Here is a 19,281-nt window from a genome sequence, read left to right as displayed (position 1 = left end):
AATACATTTGAAATATTTAAATTAATTAAACCTATTGATAGTAAATAATTAAATTTGACTTAATTTAATTAACATTAAGTTGATTCGTCGTTCTGTGTTTCTTCGGCAGGTGGCGCCGAAAGAGTTTCTTCGGGGCTTTCTTCCGCTTCTTTCCGCGTCTCTTCTGCTGATTCTTGGTAAGGAAAACATTTTAATATTTATTTTTGAAGTTCGGTGAGGTGGATAATTAATGACTTACGATTCAATAAGTCCGGAGCGCTTTCGAATCTGGATAATTTAGCTTTGGACGCGGAAGTGGAACGTATTTTGGGTGTCGTTTGACTAGTTTCAGTTGCAGTAGCTTGAGGCCTTGGTCGATTCTCCAATATTTCCTCCTCTCTGACGTATTCGTGTTCTGACCCTCTTGGGATGATGGGAGGTAAAGGGGGCGGCGGTGACCTGAGCAGAACGGCCGATCTTTGGTCAATATCATCCAAATAGAAAGTTTCTACATCGCCAAAGTCATTTTTGAGTTGAGAAAAACTTAGAACCTGAATGAAAATTGAGAGATAACATATAAGCTAGCTACACCTTCTTGACAAAAACCTGGCGAAACAGTCGTATTATCAAAAATGCATTCAGGTATTTGAGAATATAGGAGTTACCATGTTTGCATACTTCGTAGCTCAAGTTCGTTTTTTTATACTCTTCAAAAGTAAACATAGATAACGATAAAGCCCCACAAAAAATCGTAAGCAGACCAACTTATGCTACGCAGTAAGCGGGTTCTATGTAAAGTCACTGCCTTCCCATATTCTTAGGTACCCGAATGCTTTCTTGGTGTTATTATTTGCTTTCCGTTTTAGGTCTGTTTACGAATCATTTTGGGAAAATAATTCTACGACAGGGATGACTGTGTAGAAGGTTGGCTGCTACAATCCATTTTGCTGGAGAATTTAACCGTGTTAAATCGCGAATTGAAACACGGACCTTGAAGGCTAAATGTTATAACAACCAGGAAATTTATGGATTTTTCACACGCTATCTCTCTCTAAACAAAAACCTTTTTCATCATTTCCAAATGATACCACGGCACTTCCATAAATTAAAAGTTGAAAGGAAGAAGCCAACTACTGATAACTTATTGTTTACCAGCGCCCCTTTGTTCATATCGAAATAAAAAATGTTTTATTAATAAATATGTTTTGTGATACCAAAGGTTTTCAAACAATTGTTTTTTTTTAATACCGCCATAAGTAACATACTTTATATAGATTAAGTGTGACTCTGAATGACTTATGAAAATGATAGCCTGTCACAAAGCGATTGCGTAAACGGAAGTTTTTGGACAGGAAATTCGTCACTCCCTACTCCGGCTATGGGTTTATAAAAGTTAAGTTTATGCAGAAGTAAATGAACCAAAGTTACCAGACTGCTATACTCCCCATGTTGGAGGCGTTTTCCTTATGAAGTTTCCCACAATTCCCAAGTGCAATTTATCGCGTCAAAAGACGGGGATGGAAATTAGCTTTTATTTGACTCGATTTTCTCATCATTTTCATAAGGAAAACGCCCTCAGATTCTGAGCGCTCTTTCGATAACTTCGGTTCATTTACTTCTGGTTTATGTTCATCATTATTTCCAAAGTAAGTTCCATTTTTAATTTTGAAAGCGTTTAAGTTTCTAGTAGGCCTTGGCGTTTTTTCGGGCATCGTTCCAAAGATTTAAAGCACAGTGCGGCCGATCCAACGCCGCCGCTGAGTCATTTATTTTTATTTATTTTTGGCAAAAAATTATTCGCGACCAAAATCTATCGCTACGCCCCCTTTAGTTCCCCATTGAAACCTAGATAGATAGCGGCTAAAGCAGACGCTATTAGGTTTTCCTAAATTTGACTTTACAAATTATGATACTTGCATTTTAATATAATTTTTGCATCGTTTGCTTATATTTTGATAGGTTTTTTTTAAAGAAAACACGTTCAATGACTTTTTAATTTGTCTGTAGCAGACGCTAGATCATAGGCGCTACCTCGGAGAAGCTAGCACCGTTACGCCACCTAGACTCGTTTCGGTCACGAATAGGCGAAACTATTCGCGACCGAAAACTATCGCAACGCCCCCTTTGGTTCGCCATTGAAAGCGAGATAGGTAGCGGCTAAAGCAGACGCTATTAGTTTTTACTCATCGTTTTTCGTAAATTTGACTATAAATAATGATACTTGCATTTTAATATAATTTGTGCATCGTTTGCTTATATTTTGACAAGTTTATTTAAGAAAAAAACTTTCTTAAGACTTTTTAAATTGTCTGTAGCAGACGCTAGATCATAGGCGCTATCTCGGAGAAGCTAGCGCCGTTACGCCACCTAGACTCGTTTCGGTCGCGGATAAAGTAAATTTAGTCTTAACCAACTTGTTAAAATGGGAAAACAAAATCACGTGACTACCATATCACAGCCAACTTCGATTTGGTAACTCCTGTTCATAGTTGGCCGTGCAACGGTAAAGAAATAATATTCCTTCCAGATACTGCAGACACCTTTTCAATTAAAAGATGTTTCAAATAATAATAATTAGATGAATCGATCAAAATTTAAACCGTCATTAGCAAAATAAAATGAATAATAGTTCGTATTTCGTAGGATAGATGGCGCCGTTGTTCTCCAGAAAGTCACGTGACAACCATCTTTTCAGCTCCCCTGGACTTTATAGTTTCGCCTATTGGAAAATATTAGGTGTCATAATTACTCTAATGATGTTACTTATGATAGCGCATTAATATAGTTGACAGTTTAGTTTAATGCATTCTTTTTACAGAACTGTCAATAACACTAAATTTATGTAGGAGTTTGTGCATTAATCGCCCAATTCTCAAGGCCACGTTGGCTCCATTTAATCAGTCGCGTCTCTAAAACGTAATCGCCAATGTTTTCGGAGTAAATCGGGGAGGGTTATTGTGACCCAAAAATGCTCCGTGATCATTCCTCCTAGTTTAATGATGGCCCGCCTGTGACGTACGCCGCCTTTAAAAATTACGCGTCTCCACCGAGCTGTACGTGACATTCTGTTCCCGACCTTATTTTACATTCTATTACGACGCTGGCCACGAGAGACGCTGTGACATTTCATTGAAATGTTTGCGACTAACAACGCTGTTTGATTGGGTTCAAATTTTCGATTATGGTAATTTTTTTTCTCGACTAGGGTGTAGCCCTTTAACCGTAATTAGTTATATGGATGGGTAGGGCTATTCGTTGTTTACTAGAATTTCGTGGGTGACTTTTAAATTGCGTCGCTCTACAATTTGGCGACGCCAATTAAAGCGTAGGTCTTTCAGATACGGTTGGTTTTAGGAGATTAGGGTTAAAAAGTTTGAGCCTATATTGACTAGTGTAATTTACACTCCCATACCAATTTTGCTTCTTAACGAGGTAGAATATGAACGAGAGATACAAACATATCTGGGATTCGCGGTTTTATTTAAGTAGGAGAATTGGGCTTAAGTGGGATATTCCACCATCGTTATTAAAACCCATACCAAGCCTAGAAGAGTTATGCCTAGGCTCAAAAGAATCTGCAAAGTGCAAAGACTTCAACCTTGTAGATGCCCCAGAAAAGCTCAACCTGAATTTCAACTATTTTTTCCAATAAACCTGCTTCTTGTATTTGACATTGCAAATTTATTTTAGATCCCAGCTGAGTCTCCGAAAATTTCATTAATTTGCAAATTAATTGCATTAACCACACCTTACACTATATCGTAGTTCATTTTAGCTCCTAAGCCTTGTTGTTCAAACAGCTTTGTTTACTACAATGAGGTAGAATAAATCTGGGATTCGCGGGACACGTTTTATTTGAGTAGGAGAATTAGGCTTAAGTTTCAACTTTATCCAATCGTGCTGGCGCCATCTGTTTCTAAAAGCAGACACTTTTGCAAAATATATTTTTTTTGTTTTCCAATAACACGATTTGATTAAGTTAATTTACTAGGCCTAACTCTCCAACTCAACAAATACTGTCCCGCGAAACGGTAGGTTTTGGAAGGCGGATTTGGATCTTTTATTCTACCTCATTGGAAAAAGCATAGCAGCCAGCCACGCAGTCGGTCTTAGCTATTTCAAAATTCATCTATTAGAAAAGCGCCATCTATCCCGCCTCAAGGCACCAAAAAAATGTTTAATTTTTAAAAAAGAAATTTTTCAAAGTTATTTCTTTCAACTTGTTCTCGAACTAAAACGATATTCTTTTTACCGTAAAACCATTTATTCGCCTGTTCCGGAGATGAGATTTACTCTTCCACACAAACTATTCGCTTGTTCCGGAGTATTATGGGTACTGTTTCTACTAGTCTTCAAAAGCGGGGTAAAGACAGTAAATGTATAAAATCGACTGCTTATCCAGAATTTATCTGCAGGCAGCCATTTTGAGTAAACATTTAAACCCCGCCTCGAACTATATTCGCCACCACAAAATCGGAGTGAAATGACGTCATAGAGTTACTCTTCTTACCCTACTCCAAAATCCGAGAACATACGATAAGAAACCACCAAGAATTGATCTATTTATATATAGAGATAATGTTTATATTCCGTCGATTTTTAGGTCTTCGCTCCCGTTGCAGCTCTAGGATAAGAACCTGACTAATATTAACTAAAATTCTGCATTGACCCCAGGCCCGGACTGGCTTCTTTGGGGGACCTCGGCTAGAGATAATAATAATAATAATCAGCTAGGCTAATACCCAAGGCACCACCTTAGGCCTAAGTCATCGAGCGACTTTTTAAAGCCATTAGGTCAGGTGGCCGGGTTACAATGCGGGTGATATGAAATAGAAATCTAAATGGTTAAAAAACGTTTAAAGAGTACTAGATTCTACGTGCACATTATTTTGAAACGTCAAAAGCGTCTAAAGGACCTTTAAGAAAAATTTATTATAAGCAATTTAGGGGCCCTCTGGCCAGTCCGGGCCTGATTGACCCCAACGTCGTGATACGCTCTGATGTGTGGCGTATAGTCGCGTGACTGTCCGCTACCAACTGCTTAAAAAAATTAAATATTTTTCTTCCGTTCGTTGTAAAGTGTTTTTTGAATAGCCCCAGGATTTCATCCTCCAACTCGAACTGACCTGGATTCTTTCAACAACAACTATAGATTCACTGGTGGTATTCCCCTTCGCGTTGGGGAGGGCTTTATTGTCGTCCGTAGCGGTAGAGAAGAAGAGTCGGTGCGCGAGTTGGTGGGGAATAGTTTTGAGGCCAAAATCTCGGAATAGTCGGGCGTATGTATGCGGAAAGGTAAAAGTTCAGGTCCCGTACGTGATACTGGTATTTTGAAATTGGATTTCGGACCTTGTCTGGACGTTTTAGATCAATACTGCCGCCTAACCCACTAACCTTTATTTGGACCACCGTTGTTTGCACCCTAATTTCTTGATTTCGTGAAAATTTAAAATGAAGTGATAATTTAGGTTATGAATAAATAAGAATGAAGCTCGGTTCTCCTGGTGGAGCGCTTCCACCTGAACACGGATGTGAGGCGTGCGGAACACTTCTACAGGCGTCTGACCTATTTAAGACGTACTATTGTCTTTACAGGGGGAATTTATATTTTTTACGTACTCCTTCCTCATTTAAAATGCACCCTTATATAGGTAATTGTTGGTGTGACCAGAAGTATATAGTTTATCTCTTTCGACAGAAGTATCCGTATAAGAGCTTCACCGTATAGTTAGTTTCATTATCGGATTTAAATAAAAAATCGATTGATTTGATTTTTATTAAAAAAATCAAAGCGTCAGCCCTGATTTTGGTCCGAATTCAGTCTTTTTATAGAAGTATTTTTGATATTGAAGATGCGATTGAAATGGAATAACCATAAAATTTATTTCGATAAATTCATCCAATCAGAAAATCGCCCCGTCGTGTGCCCTGATTTTCACAATTATCTCAAGTTATGCTAGATAGTCTAAAATAAATTCGTAATGTATGTGGCCCAAAAAGGCTTAATGATCTATCCAGGTACAGAGAGATTTTTTTTGAAAACATTGACTTAAATTTTGTTATCAATGAATTCATTGACGGAGGAGATATTAGAAAGAACACTATTAAAAATATAGTTATAGAGATTTAAAGCTGTACATTTTCTTTCTTAAGGGGGAAGACTACAGTGGCCATTGTCTACTTTCGCGCTATTTCAAGCTGAACTCTTTTAATTTTGTATTTATAAAATTAATATTTAAGTGTAGAACAACCTCGTGTTTAGTGACTATAATAATTTTTACAATTTTAAATTTAAAAGTAATTAAGTTATTACGTTTTAATTCGGACCCCCGGAGCTAAACAAGTTGGGCAAGCGCCCAAACTACCCTTTAGTTAGGACCTTATATCTCGTTAACTATTAATATTAGAATTATAAAAATTATTTGAAGCACTAAAGGAAAGTTCACCCTAATAAGAAAAATATAATTCAATTATGTAATTGTTAAAACAGAAACGTTCAGCTTGAACGAAAAAGATTCTTTTACTGTATTCTTCCCCCTTAAGTTTTAAGTATATGAATTTTTGGATAAAAATTAATGGCCCGAGCCCCCACATTGATCACGCCTCAATATTTATTACCATAAGTCTATAATATTATTCCATAAGTTTGTCACTTTGGGGAATATGTTACTGAGAGCTAGTAACGGAGTGACGTCATCAGAAGAAAATCTCCCCCTAGCGAGGCGCTGTCAAAGGCTACGTGTGACACGGGAGAAAGTGGACGCAAACCGGTGAAGAAGCCCGTAATGCAGTCTGTCTTGCGAATAGCTCTCAGTCAAACTTTTGCATGTGAAGAATAGGAAGTGTCACACTTATGTAAAAATATTATACACTTATGGTATTACTCCGCTCGACGATGTAAAATGTAAAAATCGCAATCGGTGTACAGAGCCGTACCTTTGACTGTACTAATGGGACTACGCGTAATCTTTGAAGTCCCTGCCTTTGGCAGTGCTAATCTAAGCGTAATCCGGTGTACAGACTTTCTAAGAGTGGTAAGCCCCTCGGAATATTTACTTATTAACAGGGCCACCGAGAGCGGGCCCGGACCCCGGTGAAATATAAATTAATACGAGAGATAGATATACTTTTTCAGAGATAAACCCGCGATAAGTATACCTCGTTTGCTCGAACGCGGGGTCCTAGGCTGCACGGGCCGCGCCATTTTGTACCTGCTTCTCCCCGCTTATGAACAACATTTTTCCAAGATAATAGTTTCAGAATATTAATATTAGCCCCGTACTATTTTTTATCGCGAAAATTGTCTAGCCTTCGAAAGTACATTTTTGAAGCGAATTGCCTTACTCTACCTGAGAGCAAGAGTCAAGCTGTCTGATTTTTGAAAGAAATTCGAAATAGTAATCCTTAAGTACTTCTACATTTAGGATAACTCAATACTTTTAAAAGCCGTCAATAGTTCTTTTTATAAAATAACCTTGGCCATCTTGTTGAAATGTTGCCTCCCCGCTTCAGCTCTGGATCCGTTTTCTCGCCCACTAAAGAGCTTATGAACTCATTCTTAGGCATTGGCTGAACTATTCCAGGGTAACATTTCAACAAGTTGGGCAATCGTAAAGACATTTTATAAAATCAACTATTACAAATATAAAACCAAAACATGTTTATCTCAAATTGGGGTTTTTAGACTCGCTTAACTTTTGCTCTCAGGTAGCGATTAGGAAAATAGGTATATGGCTGTATTATCAGGGTTCGTACGAAATTTTCGGATTACAAATCCCTGACTTATCCAGGCTATCAAGGACCGTTTTTTGGCAATATCCCTGACCATTTTGGTAATAGCACAAAGTGAATCATTTTTTTTTAATTATATTTTATAATAGCATACTGAGAGCGTCTCTCTACTCTCTCGGGAAAAAGCGCCACCTAGGAGCAACAAACACAGCACTCCACACAAGGAGAACACAACCCGTCAAACGTCGTGCATTTTCTTGTGTACATTTTTCATTGGTTAGAAGCTTTAGTGCCTGCTGCCGTCGGAAGGGGAAAATTCGGAAATTGTCTCCACCCCCCCTTTCCGTAAAACGTTCAGCGTTAAGGCTCGTCCAATGAAATTTGTACACAACACTACGTTAGCGTATTTAAAGGCTAGCTGCGTTCTCCTTGTGTTTGTTGCTCCTAGGTGCCAGACATGAGCGCCCAAGAGAAGATACTTAATTTTCCTCTGCGATGCAGAGTTTTTTGACTAATAAAATCTCTGACTTTTTCCCCCAATTTGAAAATCCCGGACGTTTTCCCCCAATTTGAAAATCCCCGACTTTTTCCCCCAATTTGAAAATCCCTGACTTTTTCCCCCAATTTGAAAATCCCTGACTTTTCCCCCAATTTGAAAATCCCCGATTTTTCCCCCAATTTCAAAATCCCTGACTTTTCCCCCAATTTGAAAATCCCTGACTTTTTCCCCCAATTTGAAAATCCCTGACTTTTCCCCCAATTTGAAAATCCCTGACTTTTCCCCCAATTTGAAAATCCCTGACTTTTTTCCCCAATTTGAAAATTCCCGATTTTTTCCCCCAATTTGAAAATCCTTGACTTTTCCCCCCAATTTGAAAATCCCCGACTTTTTCACCCAATTTGAAAATTACCAACTTTTCCAGGACATCCAAGTTTCGTACGAACCCTGAATTTATCTAATGTCCCATTTTTATGAGACTTTGAAAGAAGATTACCTCTTGTCCCCAGGGCGTATACATTCGAGTAGGATTATCCAGTCTGATGGCCTGTCCCAGGTCCTTGAGGATCCCTTCGAAGTTTTTGGTGGTCCTGAGGTTGAGGAGCACCCTACTCCGTATTTCGTGATGGTTTCCATTGACGACCGTAAGGATCCGTCCCTCCTTGTAGGCTGCCGGGTAATCGTTCAGGGACGCTCGGCTCCTAATGGACAAGTCGGATCCGCGACTGTGGTTGTAGAGGCCGCTCTGGTCCGAGTATCGGCCGATGCGGTTGACCACTGGCCGGCGAAGGTGAACGGGAGTTACGGGACGCAGAAGACGGAGGTCGTCTTCCCGGAGCAGAGTCGGTCGGCCACCCGTGTACGCCGTACGCATTCGGGCCGAAACTCCGTAAGCGATGTCCTGCAATACGGAAGCGGAAGGAAATGAGCCGGAAATTCATCACCATTTCCGGGCGTTGTTAAAGTTATATGTAAATATATATAACGAAACCGGAATGAAGATATGAGATTGAAATAAGGAAAGAGAACTTGGATTGTAATTTAAAAAAACATTTATCGATCTATATGGCTTAATGTATACGCGGTATATCATAAGTAACATGAGACAAATAAGTTTGACAATTGGCCAAAATTATCACCGAACTGATTTTCAGAGCTATTGGACAATCCAGGTTTAATTCAGCACAAAGTAGTGTTCGTACGGGGTCAAAATTAAGCCGAGGTCGGGGTTAAGCTATCCCCGAAAACAATAAGTCGGGGTCGGGGGAAAATGTCGGGAGTTTTCGGGGTCGGGATCGGGGTTAAGCTATCCCCGATAACAATAAGTCGGGGTCGGGGGAAAATGAACCCCGACTCTATTAGTTCAACCATTTGTAAAACAAATTCCCTTTAAAAATTTTAGTTCTTTATATAATAAATATTATATTTTTCTGTAATTTCAAAATAAATTATCCAAAAAAACACCCGTTTAAAATACTATAAATCGACTACGAATTATTCTATCACAGAAAAAACAACGTTTAGATTTTCAACATCACAAAAAAATAAATGAACAAGTTTAAAAATTAAACACTTAGATTTTACGTTTAAATTTTAGAACTTATTCTGAATAATAAAGTGAATTACTTGGAAGTTACGATTGGAAGAAACAACATAGGACTCTCCGTCTTGCAGCTCCTCTAACCTCTTGATGACCTTCCCTCGTAGATTGAACATGTAGCGAACTCCGTAGGTGACCTTTAATCTTTGGGTCAAGTAATCGCAAAGGGCGCCGAACGAATGAAAGTCCTTTCCTCTCTTAATGGACACTTTGACCCCGGGGAAGAAGAGGTCTCCGTTGATGTAGAAAGTGACCAGTAAGGCCTTGGGTACTCGGAACGCCGCCGGGTAGAAAGACTGACCTTGCCATCTCAGAGGCCTACGCGCGGGTTAGAAAGGGGGGACATTTAATAGTGCTTCGCGCAGTAGCGGCGCCAGCAATAGGCCGGGGTAGGCCCGGGCCTACTTGAAATTTTGGTAGGGGCCTCCAAAAGTCGTCTTAAAGGCCGACTACATAAATCTTCAGTTTACTCTGTCTTTCACTGGAAGTAGGCTTACTGTAATACACGTGTGCCATATAGTCAGCCTACTTCCAGTGAGAGACAGAGTAAACCGAAGATTTATGTAGTTGGCCTTTAAGGGGCCTTCAAAATTTAATATATGGGCCTCCAAATTATTTAATATAAAAAATTCTGTAATTTGTTTGCGAAATAATTTATTTATTTATTAATTTTCCAATATTCAACGCGAGTGATTCGCTTAACGACACTGCTGTTTTTATTCCTTTCAAAGGTACGATAAACTTTTCTTTGACAGTAGTTTATTTTTTAGTTTTAATTTTTCGCGAGCGCTAATATATCGAAATTGTATCTTTAATTTTATCTTTACAAATAAATGGTTCTTAAACTTACTTACGTCGTTAGTGTACCTACGTACATTCTTTTTCGTAAAGTTGAAAGTTCTGATGTAAAGGATGTACACGCGAAGTACCGAAGGAATGAATGTAAATTGATAGACTGGAATTCAGTCGCAGAAATAAGTAAATAACCACTCATTTGTTAAGTGTTATCGGTACACAAATGAAGATCAACACACACTCGGTTTTTAGTAAAGTTTAAATTCATAATTAACTCTAATTGTTTCGTCACGTACCCATTTTACCCAAAAATTTCACTACTTGCTTAAAAAATTAAATAATCCACGTGGACGGATTTGAAAAAATTGTGGTGGGGGGGGGGCTCCAAATGGTTGGCCGACCTCCCCATAAATCCTGGCGCCGCTACTGGCTTCGCGTAATGCCGTTACGTTCTTTTTCCAAGCGTTTTGTCATTAGCTTTGATAATTTGCAAGGTATACGCTACTTGCAGGGTGCTTTCACGGTCGTTAAACAACAATTACTTATTGATCTTTGAGTACGTTATTGACAGAAACCTTAAGATAAAACTAAATTTGGATATCGACATGTTTCGTCATAGTGGCGTTAAATGGAAATTCGTAGGGGTAATGTTGGACGTCGGAGGGAGGCAAAATGAGGCACAGCTCAATTTGGAACCCTATTAAGTTTCAAGGTTACTAGGTAAGTACTCCATAAATTTTAGATCCGCATCTTCGCTTTTAAGCCCATATACGTGTATAGCCAAATTTTATTACTTTCTGTCCGTAAATTAGCTCTAATGCCCCCTCGTAAAAGTACTAGTTAATGAAAATTTTTGCATGATATTATTTACGAATTAATTTATCTTTTTTAATATTAAGACAAACGCCTTGTAATCGTTAAACTACTCCTTACACGTCCGTTACAAAATAATCCGTCATTTCGGGGGTGAAACGTTTGGGGTAGTATCAAAAGTAGCATAAGACCCAAAAGTGTGTCAGAACGGTATAGTAGTTAATGAGAGTTTGTCGCAAAGTAAAACAGGGAAACGAAGGGGGGGGGGGTCGGAAAAAACGTCATCAAAATCGAGGTACCCCAGCGCCGCCGAGTGAGGCGTTTTAGAACGTATGTCTACGGGAGAGTAAAGTTGAACGTTAGCGGTATATCGAATGGGAATCAATTTTCAGCTCGGCGTTTATTATCGTCTTTCCGGCATTTTTTCCGTCAAGTGTGAAACCAGCTTAAATATAATTTTGCTAGTACTATTCCAAGTAGTAGGTTTTGTAGTCTATAGTGTGACTAGGTCTCACTAGAAAATTTAATAGGCGCGAAGGTACAGCTGACACACTTTTGGGTCTTACGCTACTTTTGGTAGTACGAAGAGCGCTTTTGACGTCACAAGGTAGGGGGGAGGCGCAATTCGACATCTTATGACGTCAAGAGCGCGGTTTATTCCACCACAACCGTTTTCCCTCCAAAAGCGACAAGGACTTGTCGATAACTGAAATGGGAATGAAATGACAAGAACCTGTTGTAGTAATTATTGTAGAACATGACGTAGTCTTGACTCTGCAATATTGAATGCTCCCTGAGCGCACGGGCTTTCTCCTCGATCTCGTCCTTGTACTGGCCACGTCTCTTGCTGCGTGGAAGACTTCGGGAACGGTACTGCCCGTTGCTATGAGCGCCCACGGGCGGCTGCTGCTGATCCATAATTATCTCTGTCTTGTCGTCGAAACGTACCCTCTTCATTCAAGTCATCTCCTCTTTTTATCGCCCTGTCACAACGAAAAGCGATGATAAAAACGTTGGTCGAAGAACCGACCAAAAAATACGTTAACGACATTATAATAGGGCTGTGCGAGTAGTGGTTTTACGCAATCGAGTCGGGTTTCGAGTATTTATAAATTTTTCATCTGGTAGTCGAGTCGGGTAATATTTTGATCGAGTCGGGTTGTCGAGTATTCGATTATTGAAAAATTTTCCTTGTTCGAGTAGTCGAGTAGTCAGAAAAACCCGTTCGGGTACTCGGGTACTCGAGTAGTTAGAAAAATCGTTTGGGTACTTGATTAATCGACGAGTTCTATTCGCGTAGTCGAGTAATTAAAGGGAATATAACCTCTGGTATTTGGTGTGGAACACCAACGTTTGCAGCTTTGGCCGCACTCACCTTTGGCTCTAAAAATGTTTGGCGCCACTGTACAGGGAAATTGGAAAATTGAAGAGGTCTTCCATATAGATTGCTTTGCAGGTTATACTCCCTTTAAGAAACATTTCAAATAGCCTACTAGTTACTACTTAAATGGAGGTTAGGTAACAACTAACAAGTTAAGAAATATAAAAATAATTAGAAAAATGCTTATATAAAGAACATTACTCAGGCACTCACAGCAGAGAGAATTCCGAGCTCTCTCGAAACTAAAACCAAAACTTAAAAATTTATATACGAATCCCGCCAGCCAATCACTCAAGGTCATTGAAAGGGATATCCGTTTTGATTTATTTCCCCGGTTTTTCTCTATGACCAAGAGATTATTGTCGAGTACCCGACGAGTGGTCGATTACCCGAATATGATCGACGGGAAAAATAATTCGGCGAGTTTTACAGGTGGCTTATTCGAGTATTCTAGTATCCGATTAAGGCAAATTTCTGATACTCGATAAACGACGAGTATTTAAAATTATCTTATTCGAGTTCGAGTTAGAGTATCTGACCTCAAATATTGTCAGGTACTCGATGATGATCGAGTACTCGCACAGCCTTACATTAGATTGAACAACGCGGTCTAGTTGCGTTTGGTCACGTCTAGAGTTTATTCAAAGCTCAAACAAGTGTTTTCGCGACCACGGTACATTTAGACATTTCTGGCCATCGATTGAGATTTACAGTTAAACATTTTGCCGTTTATTTTATTCAAACACTGACGTTCCTAATTCCCACTGAGAACACGGAATTAGCGAGCGTTTGTTAGCGTTAGTATATTGTACTTAGGAACGATAATATTTGGAATTCTCAAGAGTCTCTGAAAAGGGGTCGTTACTCTCTGGAATTTTATTGCTATTTCGCGTTGTTCCTTCGCGTTGTCTTTTGAATTATATTACAAGCTCGATTTCATTTCCTCCTCTGCGCGCTGCTTCCATATGTTTTTGTTGGGGTACAAAGCTATTTATTTTTCTTTTATTATAGTGGTAACGTAATAAAAGTTTAAATAAAATCATTCTCTAAGCGCTATCAACAGTGGCGGGGCTAGGGGCTAGGCCAGTTAGGACACTGCCTACCTTAAAATTTTGAGGGGCCCCAAAATCATCCTATAAGGGGCCCCAAATTGATCTAGAAAGGGTCTCAAAATTGTCCCAAGAGATAAAATTATTTATAAATAACAATGAAACAATTGTCGATAATGTATTTAGAAATTTTTGAGGTATCTCCTAGTAAATAAAACCAGTTCTGTTATATTTGGACTCGTTTTACTGTTGTTAGAACTTTTGTGTTCGTCATGTACATCACTACTTTATTTTATTGAAGCATTTCGTTGAGAAAAGGGGGGTCCCAGGTCGGGGGCCCATTTATTTGGTTTGCCTACCCTCGCGAAAATTCCTGGCGCCGCCACTGGCTATCAAGAATGATTTCTACTCCCCCATTTTTTTAATTAGACCTTCATGTACCTTGAAAGCTCCTAATACCCTATTCAGACGAGGCTAATAAAACTGGGTTCAGTAAACCAAAGTTAAATTTTTATAGCACATTTCAGTATAGCTAAATAAGCTCTGGTTTCAAAAACGGGATCTAAACCCTGGTTTATAAGCCTCGTCTGTAAAGAGTATAAAGGGAAAGTTTCAATGGCCATTCGTTTTGCCATGGCAACCAAAAACGTTTTTCACAAGTCAAATTTAAACTCTATCTAAGTGAAATAGCATGGGAAAATCACGGTTTGTTATTGCCATTTTCTAAAAATTAAAAAATTAAAATTTTGGCAAAACAATTGGGTAAAATTGATAAACTTAAGTAATATCGATGAAAATGAATTAAATCAATAAAATTTCGGTCATGCTATTTTACGCAGAGAAAGTTTAAACTTGAGTTGTGAAAATCATTTTTGGTTGCTATGGCAAAACGAATGATCATAAAAAAAATTGGGAAGAAACACCTTGGGAGGTCTCCTTGTCAGTTGCGGGTTAAGAAAGGCTAAATATCTAGTACATTTGGCGGAAAGATACTAACACGAATTTCTGGTAAATCGGCGGCGGGAATTTAGAATTCGGCCTGTTTACCATTGTATTCTGCGCGCGTTATATAATTTTGGAAAATACCTTTTATTGAGATATATTTCGAAGTGATTATTCATTACATGGAGTCATTGATAAGATTTAAGAACAGTTCTAATAATTTATTTTTAGTACTACAAGTGCGGCATACCTAACGTTGCTGAACCATTTAGCAGACAACAGTTTCTGAAATCCTGACAACTTAAAAAAAATAATAGTTTAGCCCATGTGAAACTATAGATGGCACCATTACTGGGTGGGTAAATTGTAGTCTTCACTTTTAAAATATTTCGAAATTTAAACGATGAATGATAAACAATTATTTCCTCTTACAGAAAGCTACTTCAGCGGGTACAAGTTTCTGTAAGAGATACATTTTATACTTTTCTGTAAGTGATATATTTAATACTTTTCTATAAGATATATATTTTATTCTTATCTATAAGAGATATATTTTAGACTTTCTATAAGAGATATATTTTAGACTTTCTATAAGATATATATTTTAGACTTTCTATAAGAGATATATTTTAGACTTTTCTATAAGATATATATTTTAGACTTTCTATAAGCGATATATTTTAGACTTTCTATAAGAGATACATTTTAGACTTCGGCTTATAATCGGTTGCACGTTTGGAATAAACTAATTAAAAAATGCAGTTCTCGAGAAAAAAAACTAAGTGGAATAAACTAAATTAAAATTTTAACGATGAACGCGGTGAATTAGTTTAATGGTTGTTGCGAAAGGATACTTCACTTTTCTTTTATCTTGTTTTTAAACTTTAAAAAATATATATATTTAATACGAAGTTATCTATTTTGTACAAAACAAATATTTCACAAATAAAATGTTCATTTAAGGTTATCCAAAAGTATGTTATAGAAAGACACCAAAAACTATCGTGCAAAAAAAGAATATAAATTGATAAATATTACTAAAATGTCAACCTTTTGGGTGCGATCTGTCGTTAGTTATCGCGTCAGAACTAAACACGTAAAAGATTTCGCGTCAGAACTAAACACGCAAAAGATTTTGATTCTCACTCGCTCAGCCAATCAATTTCGCATATTTTCTCTTTCACTTATAATACTCTCAATTTAAATTTATAAGAAATTTTTTATAAAATAATATAGTATATTAAGTTCACGCAAAATTTAATTTATACCTCGCGTAAGTTGAGAGCAGAGAAAATACTGAAGCACAGGTAAGTAGCGTTGCCCTATTCCAATACAAGACTCGTGGGAAAGTACTTACCTGAGGAACAATCTCTCGTGAAATGGAAGAGCCGTGTGTTTTACCCTAGGAAGTCATTCCATTAGTTTGTCATTTGTAATATACGAGAAAAAGAGCGAGGGGGGAGGGGGGGGGCACACTTCGGTAAAAGGCCAGCGAAAGTGACCACGTGACTTTCGAGGGATGAAGTATTATTTGCTAGTTGTCCCGTGTTTACAACGCGCTGCCTCGTATATTATTGATCCCTCGGCCCGGTCGAAGCGCAATTTTTGAACGTGGAGACGTACTATGCCCCCGATGTAACGGATGAGGACAAAACGCGTACGTCGGGTATTGACTATGAGAGCGTAAGTAATATAATAAGAAATAAGTATGACACTATATTATCTCTACATTTTTTTATGATAGTGTGTTTTGTCAATGACAATTAGCATTTTCAAAGTAGGGTACGTTCAGTAACTGGTAAATGGGAAATCAACGTTGAATGAAAAATAAGGCTGCGGTCAGAAACGTTCAATGAAATATCTAAAAAAAATATTTTCGTGGAGTACGATCTTGTTGAACCCTTTTACGCTGGTTGTAAATTTTGTAAAATATTGTCTGCAGCTATAGCCTTCCTCCGTACTGCTACGGCACGTGACCGTTGACTACCGTGACTTCGTTGCTCAACGGATGGGCAACGTGACGTTAAAGCCGGAAACGCGAAAACGTGTACAGTATGAATCCGGACTCAATCTTTACTCAACGGTGAGTCCGTTGAGCGTTACAGAACGCAGCTGTCATCAGTTGTTGAACGGGACGCTCCAGCGTTGAGAATCGTGACGTCATCAGTTGTTGAACGGGACGCTCCAGCGTTGAGAATCGTGACGTCATCAGTTGTTGAACGGGACGCTCCAGCGTTGAGAATCGTGACGTCACCAGTTGTTGAACGGGACGCTCCAGCGTTGAGAATCGTGACGTCATCAGTTGTTGAACGGGACGCTCCAGCGTTGAGAATCGTGACGTCATCAGTTGTTGAACGGGACGCTCCAGCGTTGAGAATCGTGACGTCATCAGTTGTTGAACGGGACGCTCCAGCGTTGAGAATCGTGACGTCACCAGTTGTTGAACGGGACGCTCCAGCGTTGAGAATCGTGACGTCATCAGTTGTTGAACGGGACGCTCCAGCGTTGAGAATCGTGACGTCATCAGTTGTTGAACGGGACGCTCCAGCGTTGAGAATCGTGACGTCACCAGTTGTTGAACGGGACGCTCCAGCGTTGAGAATCGTGACGTCATCAGTTGTTGAACGGGACGCTCCAGCGTTGAGAATCGTGACGTCATCAGTTGTTGAACGGGACGCTCCAGCGTTGAGAATCGTGACGTCATCAGTTGTTGAACGGGACGCTCCAGCGTTGAGAATCGTGACGTCACCAGTTGTTGAACGGGACGCTCCAGCGTTGAGAATCGTGACGTCATCAGTTGTTGAACGGGACGCTCCAGCGTTGAGAATCGTGACGTCATCAGTTGTTGAACGGGACGCTCCAGCGTTGAGAATCGTGACGTCACCAGTTGTTGAACGGGACGCTCCAGCGTTGAGAATCGTGACGTCATCAGTTGTTGAACGGGACACTCCAGCGTTGAGAATCGTGACGTCATCAGTTGTTGAACGGGACGCTCCAGCGTTGAGAATCGTGACGTCATCAGTTGTTGAACGGGACGCTCCAGCGTTGAGAATCGTGACGTCATCAGTTGTTGAACGGGACGCTCCAGCGTTGAGAATCGTGACGTCATCAGTTGTTGAACGGGACGCTCCAGCGTTGAGAATCGTGACGTCACCAGTTGTTGAACGGGACGCTCCAGCGTTGAGAATCGTGACGCCACCAGTTGTTGAACGGGACGCTCCAGCGTTGAGAATCGTGACGTCATCAGTTGTTGAACGGGACGCTCCAGCGTTGAGAATCGTGACGTCATCAGTTGTTGAACGGGACGCTCCAGCGTTGAGAATCGTGACGTCATCAGTTGTTGAACGGGACGCTCCAGCGTTGAGAATCGTGACGTCATCAGTTGTTAAACGGGACGCTCCAGCGTTGAGAATCGTGACGTCATCAGTTGTTGAACGGGACGCTCCAGCGTTGAGAATCGTGACGTCATCAGTTGTTGAACGGGACGCTCCAGCGTTGAGAATCGTGACGTCACCAGTTGTTGAACGGGACGCTCCAGCGTTGAGAATCGTGACGTCATCAGTTGTTGAACGGGACGCTCCAGCGTTGAGAATCGTGACGTCATCAGTTGTTGAACGGGACGCTCCAGCGTTGAGAATCGTGACGTCATCAGTTGTTGAACGGGACGCTCCAGCGTTGAGAATCGTGACGTCACCAGTTGTTGAACGGGACGCTCCAGCGTTGAGAATCGTGACGTCATCAGTTGTTGAACGGGACGCTCCAGCGTTGAGAATCGTGACGTCATCAGTTGTTGAACGGGACGCTCCAGCGTTGAGAATCGTGACGTCATCAGTTGTTGAACGGGACGCTCCAGCGTTGAGAATCGTGACGTCATCAGTTGTTGAACGGGACGCTCCAGCGTTGAGAATCGTGACGTCATCAGTTGTTGAACGGGACGCTCCAGCGTTGAGAATCGTGACGTCATCAGTTGTTGAACGGGACGCTCCAGCGTTGAGAATCGTGACGTCATCAGTTGTTGAACGGGACGCTCCAGCGTTGAGAATCGTGACGTCACCAGTTGTTGAACGGGACGTTCCAGCGGACGACATTTTTATTGAATAAACTCTTTGACAGACGACAAACCCAAATAAAAATCAAGCTCAACGTCCTTTCAACGCTTCACTGCGACGTCCAATTTGTTGAGCAACCGTTGAGAATCGTGACGTCAATACCGGAGTACAAAAAGTCGTTCAACAACTTTCAACGGTTCAACGCGGACTCCGTTGACTAGCTACTGAACGTACTCATAGAGCCATGTAACGGCCAACGATTTTCATTTGAATCGTCTGAAAATTGAAACGCTTTCAATGGTAAAAATAATATTGATTAAGTTTTTAGCGACTTGCACAGATATACTTATTTTAAAAAAAAGAGAAACAACGAATTTTTAAGTGCACAAGATAATTTTAAAAATATTTTGTGCACTTTAAAATACGTTGTTTCTCCTTTTTTA

The 19,281-nt window shown here is 39.8% G+C and overlaps 1 protein-coding gene across 3 annotated transcripts; it reads right to left on the bottom strand.

The window, feature by feature from the left end:
• Nucleotides 1–12: 12 nt before the first annotated feature.
• On the bottom strand, nt 13–16,185 carry LOC149923542 (serine/threonine-protein kinase GA29083-like). Of its 3 annotated transcripts, none has more exons than XM_090160462.1 (6): nt 16,147–16,185; nt 12,151–12,400; nt 9,836–10,127; nt 8,706–9,110; nt 239–530; nt 13–172 (listed from the first exon to the last, which is right to left on the bottom strand). In XM_090160462.1, exons 2-6 carry the CDS (start codon nt 12,372–12,374, stop codon nt 75–77), a joined length of 1,311 nt encoding a protein of 436 aa, XP_090016588.1. In that variant the 5' UTR covers nt 12,375–12,400; nt 16,147–16,185; the 3' UTR covers nt 13–74. The 3 variants fall into 3 exon arrangements, with proteins under 3 accessions (XP_090016588.1, XP_090016590.1, XP_090016589.1); XM_090160464.1 differs by lacking the exon at nt 16,147–16,185 and adding an exon at nt 16,058–16,127; XM_090160463.1 differs by lacking the exon at nt 16,147–16,185 and adding an exon at nt 15,040–15,084.
• Nucleotides 16,186–19,281: the final 3,096 nt, after the last annotated feature.

This window comes from Leiobunum rupestre, chromosome 10 (genome assembly GCF_980474605.1).
Source record: "Leiobunum rupestre chromosome 10, qqLeiRupe1.1.hap1, whole genome shotgun sequence".
NCBI classification, from domain to species: domain Eukaryota; kingdom Metazoa; phylum Arthropoda; class Arachnida; order Opiliones; family Sclerosomatidae; genus Leiobunum; species Leiobunum rupestre.
Note: the sequence above shows the minus strand (reverse complement) of the source record. Positions and strands in the feature narration are given on the sequence as shown.

Excerpts from the sequence above, each read along its gene's own strand:
- LOC149923542 (XM_090160462.1), bottom strand. The coding sequence starts at position 12,374 with ATGAAGAGGGTACGTTTCGACGACAAGACAGAGATAATTATGGATCAG. Across the intron at positions 10,128-12,150 it reads TACAATAATTACTACAACAG|GCCTCTGAGATGGCAAGGTC; the intron begins GTTCTTGTCATT and ends ACCCGCGCGTAG. Across the intron at positions 173-238 it reads CGCTCCGGACTTATTGAATC|AATCAGCAGAAGAGACGCGG; the intron begins GTAAGTCATTAA and ends TTCCTTACCAAG.